The sequence below is a fragment of the Esox lucius genome, chromosome 22 (assembly GCF_011004845.1).
Source record: "Esox lucius isolate fEsoLuc1 chromosome 22, fEsoLuc1.pri, whole genome shotgun sequence".
In the NCBI taxonomy this organism is placed as follows: Eukaryota; Metazoa; Chordata; class Actinopteri; order Esociformes; family Esocidae; genus Esox; species Esox lucius.
Window position 1 is genome coordinate 17,704,534 of NC_047590.1, and position 23,946 is coordinate 17,728,479.

Sequence of the window (23,946 nt, forward strand, 5' to 3'; positions counted from 1 at the left end):
GGGGGGGGGGTGCTGGCGCTCAGAGAGGGGAGGAGAACAAAGCGGGAGGAGGGGAGAGGGATCAGGAAAAACAGAGGCAGTTTCGATTAAGGATTTGGATTTGGAGGAGGGCGGGGTTTGAAAGTGGGGCAGACACATCAATTGGGTTTATAATACAAACAGAAGGGAACTGTCTCTCTATTTTCTTTTCTTCTCCTCTCGTCTCTCTCCTGGTTTTACTGTGCCCCTCGTTGGCACTCCCTTCGTCTCTCTGTCTATCTGTCTCCCTCTTCATCCATCTCGGCAGTTGTATCTTCGCTCCCTCGTTCCTCCTGCTGGTGCTGTGACAGAGAGAGCGTGAGAGAGATAAAGGATGCTCTGGGGGTGCTGGCACGTCCCCCCCCCCCGTCCCGTCCCCCCCGTCTCACATCCAGATCGCATGGCTCCTTGCTTCTTGTCCTCATCAGTTGGGGTCTCAATCTGTTCCTCCCCTGGCTAGCTACTGTTGCTCCTAGGAGGAGCTTGCCTGAAAGGGGAGGAGGGTGGGGGTTTGTGGGGGTGGGAGGGTTGGGGGAGACTCAGTGTTCAGCTGAACGTCGTCTTCTCTGGCGGCAGTCGTAGCACGGTCCGCTACGTCAGAGAGATGCTGCTTACATTGGCATACATACATTCTCATTCCTGCACAAAGACACCTGGGTCTTTTCCTTATCTAATCCACATCGGAGGATTATAAAACACGCCCCCACACGCATAAAAAGAGCTAAAGATCTATTTGTATTGTTTGCATGAGAATTCTTGTTCTTGACCCACACTCCTTTTGGGTTGGAACGCATCAGTGATGTTTTGATGAGCAAGTGCCACAGGTAATCTGTAACCTAGTGGAGGGCACAGCTTCAAGACATGAAGAAAATCTGGTCCAAGAAGAGGTTTCAGGTGAGTCTTTACCTTTCAAAAAACAACTTGCTGTGTTAGGGTTAGTGCATGCTTTTTTCTAAGCCATTTTTTCACAGAGTAGCTATAGCTACAGAGATAGCTGTTTTGGCATTGTGATTTTTACAACAAAGCAGAGAAGGATTCATATTTTGTTACCCCGCCCTTTTACAGTTTTTTCCTGTAAACAAAGGGATTTGTCTCTCTAGGTTAATAAATATGTACAGTCATGTGTAGCACAGTGTCTGGAATAATCCATGGTCTCCTTGGAGCCCTGATGCTTCATGGCACAGAGGGTAAGATTTTCAGTTTAATGTAATATTACAATTAAGTAATGTCACTCCAGGGGCACTATGGAAAGATTGGTTTGGAAGATGGGTGAAAACCAGCTTTAGAAACTCATTTGATGAACAAATGTTTAATTTATAAAAAAAATTGGAAAATGTAGGTGTGCAGACAGTTCATAACAGTTCCTTATTAAAATTAAACGTTTGTCCAGGTCACCCAAATGTCAATATATGCTTCAAAAACTGTTCATGAGGGGCAATGGTGAGGACTATTACAGTGAAGTAGGCTTGCTATGGATATCAGATGGAGTTTGTGGGGACCTACTACAGTGAAGTAGGTTCATGGTTTACTAGGACATTGTGGGTGGGGACAGCAGATGGCGTTTTATCTGGACCTACTACAGTGATGTAGGCTTGTGGTTTATAAGGGGGTTGTGGGTAGGGACAATGGAGTGGTTTTGCAGTGACCTACTACAGTGAAGCAGGTTCATGGTTTACTAGGGCATTGATTAGGTTGTACTGTCGCATGGACATTTGACCTTCTTTAGCATACGTGTAAGACAATGGCAAAGCAACAGGCCTCATTCATGCAGGCAATGTCTCAGATGAATAAGGGCTTATACCCAGGGGTTAAATTGGGGAGGAACGGACCGGAACGGTGGAACGGAACGGAACAGCGTTCCGGCACTCTCTATGTCGGAGGAGGGAAAAACCCATGTAATAAAAAAATTTAGCGATGTTTTGACCGCCCATCTTTTGCTTAGTTTTGCTTGCAGCCTGAACCATATTTGCTGTCAATTAAAGAGCCAATCATTTTCCAGCAATGTTAAAGGGCATCCCAGTCATTGTATGTAATAGGGGAGGAAGCTTGATGTGAAATGTGCACGTCAATTAAATACGAGGGTCAGAGCATGCCGTGGGGAGAACAAGTATGTGATACACTGCCGACTTTGCAGGTTTTCCTACTTACAAAATATGTCGAATGTTTTATCATAGGTACACTTCAACTGTGAGAATCCAGAAAATCACATATTTAAATAATTAATTAGCATTTTATTGCATGACATAAGTATTTGATCACCTACCAACCAGTAAGAATTCCTCTCACAGACCTGTTTTTCTTTATGAAGCCCCCCTTTTCTCCACTCATAACCTGTATTAACTGCACCTGTTTGAACTTGTTAACTGTATAAACCTGTCCACACACTCAATCAAACAGACTCCAACCTCTCCACAATGGCCAAGACCAGAGAGCTGTGTAAGGACATCAGGGATAAAATTGTAGACCTGCACAAGGCTGGAATGGGCTACAGGACAATAGGCAAGCAGCTTGGTGAGAAGGCGCAATTATTAGAAAATGGAAGAAGTTCAAGATGACGGTCAATCTCCCTCGGTCTGGGGCTCCATGCAAGATCTCACCTCGTGGGGCATCAATGATTATGAGGAAGGTGAGAGGATCAGCCCAGAACAGCAGGACCTGGTCAATGACCTTAAGAGAGCTGAGACCACAGTCTCAAAGAAAACCATTAGTAACATACTACGCCGTCATGGATTAAAATCCTGCAGCGCATGCAAGGTCCCCCTGCTCAAGCCAGTGCATGTCCAGGCCCGTCTGAAGTTTGCCAATGACCATCTGGATGATCCAGAAGCGGAATGGGAGAAGGACATGTAGTCTGATGAGACAAAAATAGAGCTTTTTGGTCTAAACTCCACTCGCCGTGTTTGGAGGAAGAAGAAGGATGAGTACAACCCCAAGAACACCATCCCAACCATGAAGCATGGAGGTGGAAACATCATTCTTTGGGGATGCTTTTCTGATAAGGGGATAGGACGACTGCACCGTATTGAGGGGAGGATGGATGGGGCCATGTATTGTAAGCTCTTGGCCAACAGCCTCCTTCCCTCAGTAACAGCAATGAAGTTGAGTCATGGCTTGGTCTTCCAGCAAGACAACGACCCGAAACACATAGCCAGGGCAACTAAGGAGGGGCTCCGTAAGAAGCATCTCAAGGTCCTGGAGTGGCCTAGCCAGTCTCCAGATCTATTGGGTCTCCAGACCCAATAGAAAATCTTTGGAGGGAGCTGAAAGTCTGTATTGCCCAGCGACAGCCCCGAAACCTGAAGGATCTGGAGAAAGTCTGTTTGGAGGAGTGTGTGCAAACCTGGTCAAAAACTACAGGAAACGTATGATCTCTGTAATTGCAAACAAAGGTTTCTGTCCCAAATATTAAGTTCTGCTTTTCTGATGTATCAAATACTTATGTCATGCAATAAAATGCTAATGAATTACTTAAAAATCATACAAAGTGATTTTCTGGATTTTTGTTTTAGATTGCATCACTCACAGTTGAAGTGTACCTATGATAAAAAAATTACAGACTTGTACATGCTTTGTAAGTGGGAAAACCTGTAAAATCGGCAGTGTATCAAATACTTGTTCTCCCCACAGTAATTGATCATTCCAACTTACTTATCTTACAGAGATGGACAGCAGAGGAGCCAAGCAGAATTTGATGATTATTTTTTAGGGTTTCATTGTGATTTTGGATTATTAATATAAGCCAATTAAATAAATGAATAAAAACAGAATGAGACAAAGATAAATCATGTCAGAACTTTTTCCACCTTTAATGTGACTTATAACGTGAACAATTCAATTGAAAAACAAACTGAAATCTTTGAGAAAAAATATAAAAAAAACTCTAACCTGGTTGCATAAGTGTGCACACCTTTAAACAAATACTTTGTTGAAGCACCTTTATATTTTATTACAGCACTCAGTCTTTTTAGGTAGGAGTCTATTAGCATGGCACATCTTGACGTGACAGTATTTGCCCATTCTTCTTTGCAAAAGCGCTTCAAATCTGTCAGATTGCAAGGACATCTCCTGTGCACAACCCTTTTCAGATCAACCCACAAATGTTCAATTGGATTCAGGTCTTGGCCCTGATTGGGCCATTCCCAAATGATAATCTTCTTCTGGTGAAGCCATGCTTTTGTGGATTTGGATGTGTGTTATGGGTCATTGTCATGCTAAAAGGTGAACTTCCTCTTCATATTCAGTTTTCTAACGGACGCCTGAAGGTTTTCTGACAAAATTGCCTTGTATGTGGAACTGTTCATAATTCCCTCCACTCTGATTAAGGCCCAGGGCCCAGCTGAAGAAAAACAGCCCCAAAGCATGATGCTGCCACCACCATGCTTCACTGGGTGTATGGTGTTCTTTGGGTGATGTGTAGTGTTGTTTTTGCACCAAACATACCTTTTGGAATTATGGCCCAAAAAAAATACTTGGTTTCATCAGACCATAACACATTTTCCCATGTGCTTTTGGGAGACTTTATTTTTTTAAGAAAAAGCTTCCATCTTGCCAACCTACCCCATAGCCCATTCATGTGAAGAGTACGGGAGACTGTTGTCACATGTAGCACACAGCCAGTACTTGCCAGAAATTCCTGCAGTTCCTTTAATATTGCTGTAGGCCTCTTGGAAAGCCTTCCTGACCAGTTTTTTTCTCGTCTTTTCATCAATTTTGGAGGGACGTCCAGTTCTTGGTAATGTCTCTGTTGTGCCGTAATTTCTCCACTTGATGATGACTCTCTTCACTTTGTTCCATGGTATATCTAATGCTTTAGAAATTATTTTGTACCCTTCTCTTGACTGATATCTTTCAACAATGAGATCCCTCTGATGCTTTGGAAGCTCTGAGGACCATGGCTTTTGCTCTGAGATACAACTAAGAAAAAGTCAGGAAAGTCCTATTAGAACAGCTAAACTTTATTTGTGATTAATCAGAGTCACTTTAAATGATGGCAGGTGTGTAATGACTTCTATTTAACGTGAGTTTGAATGTGATTGGTTAATTCTGAACACAGCCACATCTCCAGTTATAAGAGGGTGTGCACAGTTATGCAGCCAGGTAATTGTAAGGTTTTTATTTTAATACATTCTGCCTCGAAGATTGAAGTTTCTTTTTCAATTGAATTGTTCACATTTTAGGTCACATTAAAAGTTGAAAAATGTCTGACATGATTTATCTTTGTCTCATTCTTTTAGATCACAAAAACAATTTTAACAGGGGTGTGTAAACTTTTTATATTCACTCTATATTTATGGTAAGCTGCCAACCCTCCACCCCCGTTTAAGGTCAAGAGTTCCCACACCTTCCAAATTCCAATTTATCCCCTGCTTATTCCCTAAATGTCCATGCGACAAATAAACATGGTTATGTAAGTATTTCACTGGAGACCTGCTATATATCTACTTTAATTTTATACATGAGTTTTCAGTGCCAATTTTATTGAGTTTATACATAAACAAATAGTGGTGAGTTGAGCACTTACACATTAATTAATTTTCAATTACTGGGTTTTTACGTGCGACCCTCAGAGGCGGAGTAAGGAGTTGTATGCCTTTCCCAAACTTTAGACATAATAAAGTGGAATTTATACCTACTTTTGACATAATACTGTACATTGGAATACCTTACGTTAAAAGTGGACTGTGTTGCAGTTTGTCAGAGAGAGTCACGGTTTTGAGTTGGATTTCTGTTTGGTCTCACAGAATTGTGATAACCAATGCAATCACACCATAGCCGTTTAACCACCAGCCTTTAAAATATCTGTGAAGTGAATCGAAATGCTTATTTCTGCAGTGTGTTTGTGATATCTTGTTGATGTATGTCCTACAATGTTTTACTGATATTCTGTAGGACATTTCTATCGATCTACTGCGTAACTGGGCCACAGACAACAGTAATGGACTGTGTCAAGCCATACTGCATACTGACAGTGCTAAGTGGGTCTCCGCGCCGTCTGGGTTGGATGGGCACGTTGTGTCTCGTTGCGTTTTCGGCTAATCCTCATGTAAGGTTGGGCTCCTGTAAAGTCAGTCGTCGTCATTGGGTAGGGAATGCACTGTGAGTCAGGGAGAAACAACTCTGTAAAATAGAGAAGAAAACATATTTAATTAAATACACATCAAATAACCAAGTAGAGCCTGTTTTGCTTCAAAACCATTACATACAGGCCAGAAAGCTTTCACTGCGTAAATATGCAGTCTGCGCCTGTTTGTGTCTGCTGTGTGCTGATACGATTGTCTGGTAGCCCCTATAATCAGGATCAAGATGAGGACAATAGAGACTTCTAGTGGCTTTGCATATTTGGTCGTGCTGTGGCCACCAGGCAACACTTCATCAACAGGCTCCGGCTAATAGCTGTGGGCATGGTACTTGGGGAGCAGAGATCTATCGGCTGAATAATTACGTAGCTCTAAATACAGGGGTTTCTGTGGCGCTGCACTCTGGTGAGTCATTCTGTGAAACTCTCCAAGGTCCTGATCGGTGGTTGTTCAGGAAAATGCTTAAGGTTATAGGAAGTCAAGGAAATAATGGCTTGTCAAGTTCTCAGCATGTAAGTTCTTCATATTAATTGTGAGGATCTAGTATGCAAGGCAGTATTGGGGTTTAAGATATGATGTTCTTCTCCTTGTTTGAGCATTTTCTTTTGGATGCGTCAATGACAGAGCTCTTTTATTTCAGTAATTAATTTAGTTTTATGACTGTTGTCGTTTTTGCCCGATCTGAATCACGCACCTCTCTGTATCTCTCTCTTCATTTCAGAGAACGGGACACTCTACCAAGACGTTTGGAAGATTCACCCATGGTGTGTTTGCTGTATGAGCTACTACACACTTATTACATTGTAATATTAGTTATTACACAAATAACTGGTCTCACGTATTTAGCTTGTTATTGTATCTGATAACACAATCCTTGTGGGTTAAACAGGTCCTTGTTAATAAATGGATTTACTATGAAGTGTTCATGCATGTTTAATGTTTTAATTGCTCCTAGTAAAAAATGCATTTGGAATGTCAGAATGACTTTCCTCCACCCTCACAAGCAATTTTCTTGTAATCACGCTGTTGCATCTCTGCATAACATTACAGAATGAATCATTTTGGAGGGTCTTAGTTTTATAGCATTACATCTGGAATCTCAGCCAAATGCAAATGCTCCCAGCTCCTGCTCTTTCCCAAATCATATTTGCAGCCAAGAGTTAATCTAATCCACTGTATATGTTGCAGCTAGCCATTGCGAACCACAGCCTCCCCCCTCGCTGAGTGGATATCCCTGGACCAGTGCGTGAAGGGCTATTCAGTCCCATCCCACTTGGTACAAATGGGTGAATCCAAACACACAAGGAAATGGACTGTTATAACTGTACGATAATTGTTATTGTCTTATTCACGTTTACTCTTGTCCCGTCAGTTTGACCAAACTGTTTTTCAAAGCAACATTACAGTACGTTGTCCTTACCTAAAAGCAACTAATTCTATAACAAGCATAAATTCAAAATAATTTGCCATAAACCATTGGCCTCGTCCTCAGCACACTCCAGCATTAGGCTTAATCAGCGTATGTGTCCGGGGCTGGCAGTTGAGCTGGTATTTTAGACTCTAATAATGGCTATAGAACGGCTTGGCCATGTGGGTGAGAGAGATGATGGTTTCTATAGTAACGGTGCTCTCCCGTCTGCCCTCTCTTGCTGCCACTATGGAAGCGAAGTTTTCCGCTCCTGCCGAAAGCAAAGCTACGGTAAGCTGTCTTTTTTTCAGTCTCTTCCAGCCATATCCATTCTCTCTCTCTTTGTCTTCGTTTCACTTCTTTCCATATTCCAGTATGTTTCATTTGAGTAAATATCTCATGGATGTACAAACCCGATTCCAAAAAAGTTGGGACACTGTACAAATTGTGAGTAAAAACGGAATGGAATAATTTACAAATCTCATAAACTTATATTTAATTCACAATAGAACATAGATAACATATCGAATGTTGAAAGTGAGACATTTTGTAATGTCATGCCAAATATTGGCTCATTTTGGATTTCATGAGAGCTACACATTCCAAAACAGTTGGGACAGGTAGCAATAAGAAGCCGGAAAAGTTAAATGTACAGATAAGGAACAGCTGGAGGACCAATTTGCAACTTAATATGTCAATTGGCAACATGATTGGGTATAAAAAGAGCCTCTCAGAGTGGCAGTGTCTCTCAGAAGTCAAGATGGGCAGAGGATCATCAATTCCCCCAATGCTGCGGTGAAATATTGTGGAGCAATATCAGAAAGGAGTTTCTCAGAGAAAAATTGCAAGGAGTTTGAAGTTATCATCATCTACAGTGCATAATATCATCCAAAGATTCAGAGAATCTGGAACAATCTCTGTGCGTAAGGGTCAAGGCCGGAAAACCATACTGGATGCCCGTGATCTTCGGGCCCTCAGACGGCACTGCATTACATACAGGAATGATACTGTAATGGAAATCACAACATGGGCTCAGGAATACTTCCAGAAGACATTGTCGGTGAACACAATCCACCGTGCCATTCGCCGTTGCCGGCTAAAACTCTATAGGTCAAAAAAGAAGCCGTATCTAAACAGGATCCAGAAGCGCAGGCGTTTTCTCTGGGCCAAGGATCATTTAAAATGGACTGTGGCAAAGTGGAAAAGTGTTCTGTGGTCAGACAAATCAAAATTTGAAGTTCATTTTGGAAAACTGGGACGCCATGTCATCCAGACTAAAGAGGACAAGGACAACCCACGTTGTTATCAGCGCTCAGTTCAGAAGCCTGCATCTCTGATGGTATGGGGTTGCATTTTAAACATTTGATATGTCATCTATGTTGTATTCTGAATAAAATATTGAAATTTGAAACTTCCACATCATTGCATTCTGTTTTTATTCACAATTGTACAGTGTCCCAACTTTTTTGGAATCGGGTTTGTAGGTACATAAATGAAAGTCTGCCCCTGATTGACATAGTCGTAAACTCACTGCCTCGCATTTAACTGTGTCATTGTGAGACCAAAGTTTGTATGTTGCTCCATCAGTCCAACAGCTCCCCGCGTGGGGTGCTGGGATCGGCCAGAACTGCCTGGGTTTGAGGGGTTAGTAAACTGATTATGGTTGCCTTGTCACGCTCTAGCGACTCCTTTTGGTGGCTTGGGCGCTTGTGAGCTCCAGTGAAGTAGTTTCAAGGATTTAGGTCAAAAGGTCTTGGTTAAGCAAGCAGCATGATAACAATCAGAACGTCACTTGATGTGCTTTGGAAGAAACATATCTCAACATCGAATTTCTAGAGTCCACAGTGAGTTTTTGCAATGAAGAAGAGCCTTAATAACAAATTGGATATCACCAAATTGGAGTGAAAAAAAACTAATTCCTATTCATGAGCTTCACTGACTATATTATTAATTTTCCATTTTTATGTGCCAAACACCTTTGTGTTGATTATCTTACATCTTCGCCACAAACTAAGAGAGGTGAAAGAGGTCCTGCTCTGTTTGCCTGGAGTCATTTCCTCTTGTCTTTATATGTTTGCCATTTCCCATCTCTCTGTTTGATCTTTCCGTCTCTTATGGATATTGCCCTATTCTCAACATGTCCACAGGGTTTTGCAGTTTAATGTCGCATTTCGTTTAGTATTTCACCACTGGCTAATGTCTCTTTTAATTCTCTTACATGTTTTCTGGTTGCTTTCTTTATATCTGCGCTCCCACTCATAGAAATGTCAAGTTCTTTTATTACATCCCTATTGATCTTTTTAAAGGTTGGCTGAATCGACTTCTCTTTTCAGACGATTTGCATCAGACCTCAAAATCAAAGGCCATGATGAAAGTTATTACAGCTCTCTTAATATCTATCACACCAATTAAGAGGGCTAAAGGGGAACTGTTGCAGTGACACACAGTACAATAGCACTCAATGGTGTTCTCTTCTGTGAGGGTCAACGGGTTTGAAATGGGTTTGGAATAAAAAGGATGCTTGTATGGTTTCAGAATAAGTGGTACTAGTAACATTCCAAGCTAGAACACACAGGTAGTCTATAATATTTCTATAATATTTCTATAAAGGTATTTCGACCAGTCTTGTGTTGAGGCTACATATCCAGTAACTTTATATTACGGTTCAGTGACCCCCCCCCCCCCCACCACCTCCAAAGAACACCTGCCCAGACTCAACTCTATTACCCAGCATCCTCTCTGTCTCTAAGTGAAAGTGAAGTGTAATTTGTCACTGTGACTAGACTCAGCTTTTGTTTTATACATCTCTTTTTCCTCATCTACCTTCTCTCAGACTCTGAAACAACCGAGGATGAAGCCACAGAGCCCCAGGTACCTATGGAAACAAAGGAAGGACCCGGGCGACACCAGGACAAGGCTGGCTGTAGAGTGCCTGCAGGTAATTCATTTAATTTATTAGCTTGAGCAGGATCTGTGATTTAAAGCCTGTTCATCAATTAAGTGCTGCAAATTAGCTTTTTGGGATTAGGTCATAATTATTACTACTCATCCTCTCAGTTAATATTTATGTTTGCTTGGTTTGAATGGAATTATTGGTATGATGGATTTAGCCTTGTTTTACCAATATTTGTATTTCAAAACGTAGCGGTTGGAGGTTTTGAGTTTGCCTCCAAACTGTAATGAAATGTTGTGACGTCCAGTGTGACATGATAACCTACATAATGTCAGATTACTTATCTTGAAATACCACGTTCTGTCTTTGTGTGCCAGAGTTCATCTTCACAGCCTGCAACCCCTTCAGAGCACCAGCTCAAGGCATATGGACATTTTGATAAAACAGGGTTTGATGGGGGAATGATGATGATTTTTACGGGGGGCTTGACAGATGTTTCACAACAGGGGTCACCCACCTCTCTGTCTGAATGTAGCGTATGAAAATGGTTACTTTCCTGACGCTGCACAAATCAATTTTGCATTCTGTTCTGCTCGCTCGTTTGTGAAGAGACTGTTTGCAATGTCTATGGCTTCACGCTGACAGACCGAGAGTGCGTCGTTCCCAAGGGAGAAGAGAGAGCGAGAGAGAGAGAGAGAGAGAGAATGGGCTATCAAATGAGAGTGGAAAGAAGGTTAGAAAAGAGAATAAAGAGAATAGGTCCATGAAATGAGAGTGGAGGAGTCATTCAGCATTCGTTTTCTTCACACTCAAAGGGACCAATGCAAGCAAACAGCGTTCAGTCATTACCCTACCCGCAGTCAAAGAAGGAATACGTTACAGAAATATCAACCAGAAAACACGTACATTTCCTCTGAAAACCACCCTCTAGCGTAACACAGACCTTATTTCTTATAATGCACCAAAAAGATGTACAAAATATTCCTCCACGCTAAATTGTATTTCTTCCCAAAATGAAGAATGTAACTTTTGACAGGTTCCAATTGACCCTTTTTTTGTTAGCTAATAACACGTTTGTAGGAAGTGTTTGATTAGTGATGTGCATGAGAGTAATGTCCTTCATTATCATCAGCTTCAAGATTAGTCATGGAAATGTTCTTGTTCCACACCTGCCTTTTAAGAGCGCTGAGAGGATAGAAAAAACGAACCCCCATCGTTTTCACCCCCCGCGGAGCCAAGGGAATCTATGCCAGAGCGAATCGGTCTCACTGCCAGAGAAGCTTTTAAGGATCTGCATTGCAAGATTTTGGAAGACTGTGTGCCTTTCTCAGACCCCCCCCCGCCTTTGTCCACTACAAATTGCTCATATTGGGGTTTTCTTAAGATCCAAATGTGTTTTTTCTCGTCTCAACCTATTAAATTGGTATAGTCGTTAAAGTAAGCTGCTGACTTTAAGTTCTTTCAGCTGCCCATGCATTTCTGTCTCTCTCCCCACTCAATAAAATGCCACTCACTGCCTGATTTGTCGAGCTCGTGGGATGTTTCAGTGCTTGGGGTGGAACACATTTTCTTTTTTCCCTTTTCTGACATTCTACCTAATGAATAATCGTTACTATAGGGTTAGTTCAAAAAGGGGACCATGGGATTATCTGGATAGCCACTGAGTGTGACTGTACCTGTCTTAACGCCTGTCTGCTTGCATTTTACTTGCTTACCTCCTCCCCATCTGTCTCCCCTGATCCACGCTCTTCGTTCTGTTTCTTTTCTCTATCTCTCTATTCTGTTCATCACACACATCCTCTATCTTTCTACTCTTATCTCTTTCTCGTATGCTTCCTCAACAGCCTTTCTTTATTCTCTATTCTATATCTCTAACCCACATTCCTCTCTAGAAGAACTTAAAGTCGGATGCCTGTCCTCTTTCCCTGCAGGTGAAGGTAGGATGATAGACTCCAGCCCTGACCGGAGGGCCACTCTTCCTGTGGTGGAGAGGGAGCTTATGGCTTTGGGCTCGCGGCCTCCAGGGGCTCAAGACCCAATGCACCCCAGCAGGCAAGCGCTCAGCGGGGGGCCCGATGGGGGACCAGGGGCCCTAGTCAGACACCTGGGGGTGGAGCCCCTGATCCGCGCGTCCCACGCTAACCTGTCTCGCGCTAACCAACCTGTGCTGGGGTCGGAGGAAAGCGTGTCTGTTGGAAGCGACTACTATGGCAGCATGTTCAGCCTCTACAGGGGAAGAACGTTCTCCATGCCTTTATAGGGACATCTTTCTTTTCACTGATCCCAATGACAAAAAAAAAGTGGCCTCTAAAACAAATTCCCCAACTTTATAAGACGTGACAGACACTAAACATATTACACATCACAATCACGATTCTCCTATAGTTCCATTTCTACCACATAAATAGTTCATATTTTCTATCCAATTGGAAATATATATTTTTATTCTCTTTCTTGTTCTTGCCTTTTAGCTTTTTTTTAAATCATCATTGCTTCCTGTATAAAATTATTATTTATTTTGTATCATTCTTTCCTTTGACTCCACGCCATGAATTATTCTGTTGTGCTCAGTTCTGTGTTGAGTTTGGTTCGATTTTACTATTATATCAAAAGATACTACTGAAGCCTTTTCATTTTCTGACCAAATTATAACTTTTCCCTTTTGCATAACCCTCAAATAATCCTGGATATCTTCATAGTGTTGCTGTCACATGCATGATGTCACAGGCATGATGTCACATGCATGATGTCACAGGCATGACTGGTGCATTGATCCAAGCTAATGTTCGTCTGCATGTATTTGCGAACTAGGTTCATTCCAACTAAAACATGGACATGTGTTCAGTGAACATAGATTCAGAGAAGTGTGTGTGTGTTTCAAAGCATGTGATGTGATTGCTTTCATATTTGATGAATAAGGGGTCTTTTTTGGTTATGATGGAAGAGGCAGTATTAGATGAATTCATATAGGACTCCTGTATGAATGATTTCCTTGTGTATCAATGCAACATGCTAACATTGTGTTGTGAACACAGATATGCAATATCGTCTACATCATATTGTGATTCATGTCCATATTCTGTATGTTAAATGTTAATGTTCCTAGAATCACTTTATTTTGGGAAATTCCATTATTCTGTTTTTGTGAAAGGTTTCTCCCTCCTGATGAGAAATTATTATCTAAATGATTTTGACCAGGATTAGTATTACTCTTTGATTTAGCAGCTGACAACACATTCACAAACATAGACTGAAAGACAAACAAACACACACACACAGACACACACAGAGAGAGAGAGACGCACAAAGACAAGCACAACACCATGAAATGAAAATCCTGTAAAATAAACATCAACGAGCGCACAATTATCCAACGGCTTTTCTTCCTTTTCCAAAAACCTGGCCCTCTCCCTGCCCCTTTCTTCCTTCTTTAACGCTCCATTTCCCTAAAAAAAAAACTTTTCCAGGGTGCCGTCTTCTTCTCTCCCTCAAACCCAAATGGGCCCATCCTCCAGCCTTGATTTACCCCAGCCCATTCAGACTATATCCCAACCAACCACATCCCTCAGCTCATATAAGAACTGTGTCACTTCACACAGTACCCAGGACCCAGCCCTAGGAGGCGCTGTGATAAAACACAAAATCCCAGGGACATCTTCAGGAGGCGCCTCTCATAATTCAGGCAGTGACAGCGGTGGTGGCAGGACAAATCAGCCGGCCCGCACAGCTCCAAAGATCTTCGACAAGGTCAAGGAGTTTGAACAAAAGGTGAGCGAGGTGAGTGCGGGGGTCAAGTCTGGGCGCTCCTTGGGCCGGACAGCTTCTTGTGATCGGGAGAGTCTCTTCAAAGAGGAGGGGGAAAGCCAGCCAGATGCTGCGGCCTCAAGGCGTTCTGCATTCGGAAAGAAGAGGGCCTCGTCTCTGGAGGACACACCAGTCTACAAGCAGAGGGTCCAGAACTTCCAGAACAAGTTCACAGAGGAGCTGGCCAGGATCAAGAAGATGGTGGGCAGGCCCAACCTGAAGAAGGCCTACTCCACTGAGCAATTGCCCCAGTCAGAGAGCCGGACCGTAGGCAAACTGGAGCCCATTCCCCCTCAGGTGATTAAGAAACTGGAGGAAAGAGAGAGAGTCCTGGGAGAGGGAGCTGAAGGGGGGAGGAGGGTTGCATTTCCAAAATCCTTTCGGTCCCAAGAGCTGGGTCTGCTGGATGAAAGGACGGCTCCCCGACGGGAGGAGTGTGAGTCAGCGTCAGAGTCTAGGAGGGCATCTGCAGATAGAGTGGGGGAAGTCTCTGTTTCCATGGAGACAGCACCGGTTAACCTGTTACCAGGACGACGATCACCCTCACCAAGAGTCACACGGAAAAGCCTGACCAGGTAGGCTGAGATGATCCAGCAGCTGTGTGTGATGTGAGTGTGATGTGTGTGTGATGTGTGTTTGATGTGTGTGTGTGTGTAATGGGATTGTGATGTGATTGTGATGTGAGTGTGTTGTGTGTGATGTATGTTTGATGTGTGTGTGATGGGATTGTGATGTGATTTTGATGTGAGTGTGATGTGAGTGTGATGTGAGGGTGATGAGTGTGATGTGTGTGTGATGTGTGTGAGGTGTGGGTGATGTGAGTGTGATGTGTGGGTGGTGTGTGTGTGTGTGTAATGGGATTGTGATGTGATTGTGATGTGAGTGTGTTGTGTGTGATGTATGTTTGATGTGTGTGTGATGGGATTGTGATGTGATTTTGATGTGAGTGTGATGTGAGTGTGATGTGAGGGTGATGAGTGTGATGTGTGTGTGATGTGTGTGAGGTGTGGGTGATGTGAGTGTGATGTGTGGGTGGTGTGTTTGATGTTTGTTTGATGTGTGTGTGTTTGATGTGTGTTTGATGTGTGTGTGTGTGATGTGTGGGTGATGTGTGAGTGACGTGTGGGTGATGTGTGTGTTATGTGTGTGTGATGTGATTGTGGTGTGAGTGTGATGTGTGTGTGGTGTATATGTGTGATGTGAGTGTAATGTGATTGTGATGTGTGTGATGTGATTGTGATGTGTGTGATGTGAGTGTGATGTGTGTGTGATGTGAGTGTGATGTGAGTGTGATGTGTGGGTGATGTGTGTGTGATGTGAGTGTGATGTGAGTGTGATGTGTGGGTGATGTGTGGGTGATGTGAGTGCCACTTTTTATTCTGACAGTCCAATAGCAGGGTAGCAGTTTCTTTACACACATTGGGTAATTACAGATAGAGATTAAAGCATTCCTTTCAATTGCATTTCCTGTGTCAACAATACATAATCCATCTGACCCAGGGAAGTCCTTCAGAACTCTCCCGCCATGACGAGGCTTTCGCACCCAGACGAAGAACAACCCCCTCTGACCCATACGAAGGGAGACTCGACAACCCACATCAAGCGTTCTTCGCCTCATAAAGAACTGGAGCAACCTCTACATCACCGAAGGCCTCCGAGCCCCAGGTCTCCAAGCCCCACCGCACAGAGAGGACCATCGCCAACCCTGGTCAGAGAGGCATCTTCCCCACTGTCCAACTTCCCTCCCAAGCCCCAGCGGTTTTCCCCAACACCATCTCCCACATCCACCCTGTCTATCAGCCCTCTGACAAAGAGACGGAAGGCTGAGCTGAAGATGACCATCCCTACCATCCTGGTTGAGGATGAACCTATGGAAATGGAGGAGGAGGAGGCTGGAGGAAGGAGAGAGAGAGGAACGACGAGCAGAGCAGGGAAGGAGGGCTGGACCTCAAAGACTCACAAGGCGGGAAAACATTTGGGGAAGTCAAGGAAAAGTCGGCCTATGTCTCCTCAGCCAGGTAGGGCCCTGAATTGCAGGTAGCCTGATTTCCTCTATTATTGCATATGTGTCATACTGAATGGTTTCAGATCTTCATACAAAATGTCACGTAAGACAAAGAGAACCAGAGAAAACGCAAAGTTAAGTGTTTAAATTGTAATTTTATTTTTTGTAGAAAATGTTTTATCCAACACCAACTGCTTGAAAAAGTGATTCCCCCTTAGACACGCCCAGGTTTGATTACTGCCAGGCCTGTTCAATCTGACTTCTATAGAACCTCCATGAATCCATTTGAAGCAAGCTACAAGATCTCAATAAGCAGTACACCATGCCACAATCTAAATAAATTCTGGAAAAGATGAGAAAAAGGTTAAGATATAAAAGTCTGGAAAGGGTCACAAAGCCTTTTTTTTCTCTCCAGTGAACCATAATAAGAGCAAAATTTAACAGGGGTGAATATTCCCTGGAGTGGCTGGCCAACCAAAATTCCTCCAAGGGCATATCGACAACTCATCCAGGAGTCATAAAACACTCAGAGAAACATTTAAGGAACTGCAGGCCTCTAGGCTGAGCTAAGGTCAGGGTTCATGATTCGACAATAAGGAAGAGAATTGCAAGGTCAAACCACTGCTAACTAAGAGAAACATTAGTACTTTTACAATCCTTAAGCTGTTTGGTAGAATGTCCTGTGGACAGACAAGTCAAAAGTGGAACTTTTTGGAAGACATGAGTCCCGTTATATCGGGAATATAGTAAACACAGAATTTTTGAAAAGGAACATCATCCTAACAGTCAAACATGGTGGTGGTAGTGTGATGGTGTGGGGATGCTTTGCTGCCTCAGGGCCCACAAGACTTCATTGAGGAAACCTGCAAGACATCATTGAGGTAAACCATGAATTCTGCTCCCTACCAGGAAACTCTGAAAGAAAATTATCTGAAGCTGGAGTGTAATAAGATTATGTAGCAGAACAATGATCCTAAACAAAAGAGTAAGTCCACCTCAGTCTCAAAATGAGCAAAATTAAGGTTTTTGAGTGGCCTAGGTAAAGTCCTGAACCCCATCGAGAAGCTGTGGCAGAACCTTAAACGAGTCTCCGATGTCACTCAATTCCATAAATCCTGCAAAGAGTCGGCCAAAATTCCTCCACAGCGATCTGAAAGATTGATTATTATAGGAAGTGTTTGCAGTTTGTTGTCTGCATTTTAATATCTGCAAGTAGATATTAAGTTCAGGGGAGCAATCACTTTTTCACACAGGGCCAGTTGGTGTTGGATCACTGTACCTTAAATAAACACAATTATGATTTTGACACTTAATTTTGTGTCTACTCAGGTTCTCTTCGTCAAATATTACATTTTGTAAGAAGATCTACCATCATCCAGATTAAACAATATGCAAAAATAGAGATCAGGAAAGTGGCAAATACATTTTCACGGCACCGTATGCTACCATCCTAAAGTGGTTCATATCTACAGTATAGATGTTTACATAATACTGTATATTTCTTTCTGTTGTAGACGAATCAGATGACTCATCAGCCGATGAGGGGCCAACCGAGAAACCAGAGTTTGAGAGACCCCTGAGAGACACTACTGCCACTGCTGGCTCAGAAGTCCTGCTGAAATGTGTTATAACTGGCAGCCCACTCCCGACAGGTAGGCCATCTCCTGGTTTGTCGTCAGCTTTTACCTTCCAGAACCATATAATATACTGGGACCTTGAGGACATAATCTGTCAACATTACCTTGGATCAGCACTTGGGGGCCACACATCATTGTGCCCCCAGACACAGGGGGAAGGGAATGTGATTAAGCTGCCTGAGTGTGCCCTGAGATCTGTTTCTGTGAGCAGTGACTTGGAAGAAGGGTGACGTCCTGATAAGGAGCAGCCCGTCCCATGTGGTCAAGGCTGAGGGGGAGCTGCACTCGCTGTTGATAACACGGATGGGTTTTGGAGACGCCGGGACCTACTGCGTCACTGCTGTCAACTCGGCCGGGAAAGCATCGTGCAACGCCACGCTCTACATAAAATCAGGTGGGTGTCCCACACGCGCACGTCCAAGCATGCTGACAGAAGATCACACACTGTAGTCCACGTTGAATCAATTGATCAGGATTAAAGGATTAAAACGTTTCAATTAATGTGGCCGTCAATCGAGCACAATGTCCAACCGAGATTTGACTTCCATTTTTACCCCAACCAAAAATGTCACATCAGACACCCGTGAAGCAATTAGAGTGAACTGTTGCTCAGTTGCAGAATGGCTTATCTTTGTACCATAAGAAATCAAGAGGCACAAACAACGATTGTCTCAGTTGTTTGCACACGTAAACTCACATTTTTATAAACACATTCATGTGCACGCGGGGTTCTCACGCGCGCGCAAACACACCGCAACTCCCCATTGCAATCCCCTGCAAGCCCTGCTCTGACATTTGGTCTTAATGACTACAAAGGAATTGATGCAAAAGCCTGAGCCTCTCTCAATGATAGTTGCCATGGCAACTCATACATTGTTAAAGACATTTGGGTCCCCCAGTGGATTTCGACATAAAGACTTGTCTGCCAGGTCCCCGGGTTTTCACTCATCCGAGGCGGATGCACAGAACCAGGGATTAGACTGTCACCAGAGTGGGGATTCCTGTTGGATAGAAACTGCTGGATGTTATTATTATCTCAGCTGCATGTGGGTTCTGTTGTTAGTACAGTCAATAGATAATAATGCCTATAGGTTGCTGGCCCTTATCATAAATAAAGCACCCTCACCTCTCCCAGCTAGCCAATGCAGCCAAACGGTCCCACTCATATTAATTCATAACAGTACCAAAGCAATATCCAGTTGAATAACGACCGCAATAACGCGCTAATTACTACAAACTGAAGTACCCATATCTCTGTGACAATCCGATACAGTTTGCCTCATGAATGTCTCTGACACACCTCAAACAACACTTTCCATCTCTTCTGCGGAAGCCAAACTATTTGATATATCCCTTGAATGTACCACGGACTCTTCCTCCAGTCCTGTGTACACAGTGTTATCCTGTCGAGTGCAAGCTGCTGTTGTAGCTTTTTGGCGCTAGCTCAGCGCTAGGCCTGGTTGGCCATATTAGGCCATGGGAGGCTAACACAAGGTATTTATAGCAGCAACTCGTTCTTACTGGTAATTGCAGTCAGTTTAATGTCCCAGTATGAGATTAATGTTGTGAATGAATCATAGTTCTCTTTTTTTATCATTGTGATTTCACACTGCAATGCAAAGTCAGGAGGAGTTGTCGAACTCACGTAGAACAGGATTATGAGTCATGTTTCTATGGTACTGTGTGTGGTGGGTGAGGATTTTGGCTCAGGTTTTGGTGTCAGTATTGTGAAGGGACATGGTTTCATGCAGTGTTACATTAGAGGAGATTTGTATATTAAAATGTCTGACTTACAGCCGCCTTCATCCAATGCTGAATTCCTGCAACTGAAACATTCACCTTATAGTGTTAGTAAAAAAGAAATCACAGAAATGTTACAATATTGCCATCTGACTTGATTTCATCATTTATTAAAAAGTTGTATCTCAGCCTTTAGGCTACAGTGAATGTTGGTTGTTATAATATTGCCAGTGGACAGAGAGAAGGAGGGAATTGGGAGCTTGGATTGAAGTAGGGACACGAGGGAGAGAACGAGGATGAGATTGAATTGGAAGATTATTAGCCGGCTGGGAAGTCTAGCCCCATGCAGTATTTGTGTAAACGTTGGCAGCTTTACAGGAATAAAGCTGGTACTCGCTGCCACAGGCTCGACTCAGACATGTAACAACATACAGTAGGTGAGTTCTCTATCTCCATATGCAAACTTTCCATGTCGTGCTTCAGAGAGATCTGATACATTTTAATATCAAAGTGTTTTTACATTTGATATGTATAATAATTCAGTTTTGCATCTGAGACCACTAGACATTAAGAATCTTGATTGCCTGCCTCTTATGTCTGTCTGTTTAGCATTTGTCTCTGTCATGTTGATCATTTCATCTTGTTATGTGTGATGTAAATGTAAACATGACCAAATTATAGACATTTCAGTTTCCAACCTGCACTATAGTATATACATGTTCTATCTTTAGCCTGCTATTTGTTCATGTTGGATTCTTGGAGTATTGTCTGTTTCGCCTGCCAGTGAAACTGAATTCAGCAGCTCATTGTTTTTCTGAAGAGGTGGCTGGTACAATACTCTGGTTCCTCTGTGGGGCTGAATTAACTGTGACTTGCGGTGCGGCTGTTGGTGGAGACAGAATGTCTCCTGTGACACTCCACTGGACTCTCAGAATGATTGGGTCAGGGATTCAGGGATTAATCCATTATCTGTCCAGCACTAGTCACTTCAAAGGGTCCCTGAGCACTCTGTGAGTGTGTGTGTGTGTGTGTGTTTCTCGCTCCTGCCAAACTGCTCATCCCTCCAAACACACACACCAGGGCGATACAAGTAGTGAAGCACACAAGTAGAGCAGGAAACAGCGGAGCTCCCACAGTGTTGCTCTTGTAACGTGCCATTGGGCGGCCATCTTGGTGGGCTAATTAGGAATGTTCAAGTAATTAAGTTAATGCTTATTGCTAAATGTCTATGTGCTTTACGCCTCACAAACGCTATCCAATTACAATACGTCCATTTCAATATTGTCCGGTTGATCTATTCCAAATGTAATTCATGGTACAAAGCCTTGCTTACTGCTGCCTAGACAGGATGGCCTGTTGTGTTTATTTAGATATTTTTCTAGTTCTTCTGTGAAGAATCCGTCTCACACGGGGAACCATTTTCTATATGGATTTTGTTAAAGCACCTTTAAAAACACTGTAAATGTCAACATGTATTATACTTTTTCTATTGCACACATTGTTTTTCCAGAGCCAACCCAGGAGCAGGTTAGAAAGCCCAGCAGCTTGCCCCTGGTGAAGGTGAGCAGTCCAGTCCAAACAGACGAGGAGTACCTGAGTCCCCTTGACAAGGTCATGGAGATTGGAGACCCCTCTTCGCAAAGTTCAGGGCCACAGTCCAGACATGCCTTCTTCAAAGAACCTCCCTCGTTTCAGGTAAAAGTAGATTAAGGGGTCATCGCAGAAGTCTAAATTGGATTTCTCCCACCACCTTTGAATTTTCAGTGTACCCCCCTTTAAGGCAGTCTGTCTTTTGGATTAATAGGTAGCACTTACTGACAAAGAAGTGACAGAGGGACAGGAGGTCGACATGTCTGTTAAGGTCAGAGGTCATCCTCAACCCATGGTGTACTGGTAAGTATATGAGACATAGTACATGTAGTATCTTATATATCTATGTTTACTTCGACATACTGTATTTATATATATGGTGGTTGCTGACATACTTAAAAGTATGCAAACCCATTGGACTTGTCTGTATTTTCTGATGTTGCAACATGAATTGAAAGTAGTGTCTGATTATTGCCCTCCTCCTCTCTATCCATCTTTGAGGACGACCTGTTCTAGACAGATTCATTGTCATGCCATACCCTCTCTCTATTTCTTAATAATGGACTTTACAGTGCCCCCAGGGAAATTCAATGCTATGGAAATCCTTTCTCTGATTGGTGCCTTTGCAGATTTGCTTTGAATGTTCCTTTGTCTTCATGATGTCCTTTTTGTAAGGACTTTTACTAAACAACCGTGGGACTTCCCAGAGACAGATATATTTCACCTGAAATCATATAAAGCACCTTAATTACAGACAGGTGGACTAATTATGTATCTTCTAAACTGGTTGCACCCCAGGTCATTCAGGTTTGTCTTATGCAATAAATAATTTTCTGTTTCAATGTTTTTATAAATTTAGAACAATTTGCAGATAAAAATGTTCACCTTGACATTTTTTACTTTTTATTGTGTTGATCAGTGGCAAAAACTTGATTTCATCTAACTAGTGCTGTCGCACAACTAAAATAATGAATTGTGATTAAATACATAATATTCTGTAGTTAATCATGATTAATTGTAGTTCTAGAATGTATTCAAATTAATATACACGTTTCTGTTTACAAAGCAGTGCATTAAGTTAAAGACATACTGAAAAAAATGGACAGTCCTTGACTTGGAATTAAATAAAGTTGTCACAGCTTAGTTTAGTTTAAGTTTAAGTTAGTTTATTTTAATTTCATGCAATGTCAGTCCATAACTTGCCACAATATCTGTCTGCCTCTAAATGTAGCCCATGAATATCTGAATAGAAGTTTGCTGGTCTATGAGCCCAAAGTTCTACCATCTCATGGTTCTCTCGATTAACACACCAAGGATAATAACTACTACGTTAGGCTGCTGTATAAGACATATAACAGCCCCTCTTATCTGGAGAGCTGCAGGGTGTGCAGGCATTTAACCCACTGAATCACACCTAAACTGATCAAGGTATTGTCCTTTAATGTTTAGGCTGAAATGTGGTTAGACCTGTAAACATTAGATTTCATGAACAATGGTTAGCCATCTAGAAACCAGAACAGAAAGAGGAGTTGGAGGCCCTGGTGGAGCTGTGCTAACATAACTGCAAAGGGATTAGCAAACACAACGTGCCATTGGAACACAGGACTGGTGGTTGCTGATAATGGGTCTCTGTACGCCTATGTAGATATTCCATTAAAAATCTGCTTTTTCCAGCTACGTCAGTCATTTGCAACAGTCAATGTCTACACTGCATTTCTGATCAATGTGATGTTATTTTAATTGACCAAAAAATTGTTTTCTTTCAAAAACAAGGACATTTCTGAGAGATCCTAAACTTTTGAACGGTAGCGTAAATAAAAGTATGTGATGTCTTTGTCTTGTTTTTTCATGAGATCAAAATGTTGCTGTTTTTATTATCCAGGTTGAGAGACAAAGTAACGTTAAAAACGGCAGGCAGATTCATTGTACGTGAGACAGAGGTTGACACCAGTGAGATGATAATCACGTCAGCAAAAATAACTGATGCAGGAATCTACACCTGCAAGATCATCAACCAATATGGCACCAAGCAAAGCGAATGTAAACTAGAGGTCAAAGGTAAAGATTACTTCATGTCCACAAGACTAGCATCAGTGCCTGACTAATCAGGTTGGTTCTATCTGCAACCATATGTGTTGGTATCCTCTCTTCCCAGCTGCCCCAGCAGAGGAAGTCCTGGCCATCACCAGGGAGTTGCAAGATGTAGCGGTGAGGGCCGGAGAGTCCGCCATGTTTGAGTGTTACATGACCGGACCTCTTGACGTGGACGTAGACTGGCTGTCCAATGGGAAGTTGGTCCAGCCGGCACTGCTCAACTGCAAGATGACCTTTACCGGGAAGAGGTAGGTAGGCCTAGACACTGTGATAGAGGTGGGTAGGCCTAGACACTGTGATAGAGATGGGTAGGCCTAGACACTATGATAGAGGTGGGTAGGCCTAGACACTGTGATAGAGGTGGGTTGGCCTAGACACTGTGATAGAGATGGGTAGGCCTAGACACTATGATAGAGGTGGGTAGGCCTAGACATTATGATAGAGGTGGGTAGGCCTAGACACTGTGATTGAGTTGGGTAGGCCTAGACACTATGATAGAGGTTGGTAGGCCTAGACACTATGACAGAGATGGATAGACCTAGACACTATGATAGAGATGGGTAGACCTAGACACTATGAGAGAGGAGGTTAAGCCTAGACACTAGGAGGGAGGTGCCTAAATGATGATGATTATTATTATTTAACAACGAGAACTATTATGGGTTATTTGAAATGAATAA

The 23,946-nt window shown here is 42.7% G+C and overlaps 1 protein-coding gene across 15 annotated transcripts in view; it reads left to right on the forward strand.

Moving 5' to 3' along the window:
* spega (striated muscle enriched protein kinase a) overlaps positions 1-23,946 on the forward strand; it is a 64,537-nt gene that overhangs the window by 17,057 nt on the left and 23,534 nt on the right. For 5 of the 15 annotated variants that reach the window (XM_020042386.3, XM_020042376.3, XM_020042377.3 and 2 more), the window contains exons 2-13: positions 6,817-6,859; positions 7,760-7,794; positions 10,337-10,441; positions 12,328-12,448; positions 13,864-14,775; positions 15,701-16,218; positions 17,720-17,857; positions 18,054-18,236; positions 21,093-21,277; positions 21,387-21,475; positions 23,055-23,230; positions 23,328-23,514. In XM_020042386.3, coding sequence (XP_019897945.3) covers positions 6,817-6,859; positions 7,760-7,794; positions 10,337-10,441; positions 12,328-12,448; positions 13,864-14,775; positions 15,701-16,218; positions 17,720-17,857; positions 18,054-18,236; positions 21,093-21,277; positions 21,387-21,475; positions 23,055-23,230; positions 23,328-23,514 — 2,692 coding nt within the window. Of the gene's footprint in view, positions 1-570; positions 913-1,178; positions 1,206-6,810; positions 6,860-6,913; positions 7,795-10,336; positions 10,442-12,327; positions 12,449-13,863; positions 14,776-15,700; positions 16,219-17,717; positions 17,858-18,053; positions 18,237-21,092; positions 21,278-21,386; positions 21,476-23,054; positions 23,231-23,327; positions 23,515-23,946 lie in introns of those variants that run through there. The other 10 variants (XM_013139806.4, XM_013139807.4, XM_034289652.1 and 7 more) reach the window with 8 other exon arrangements.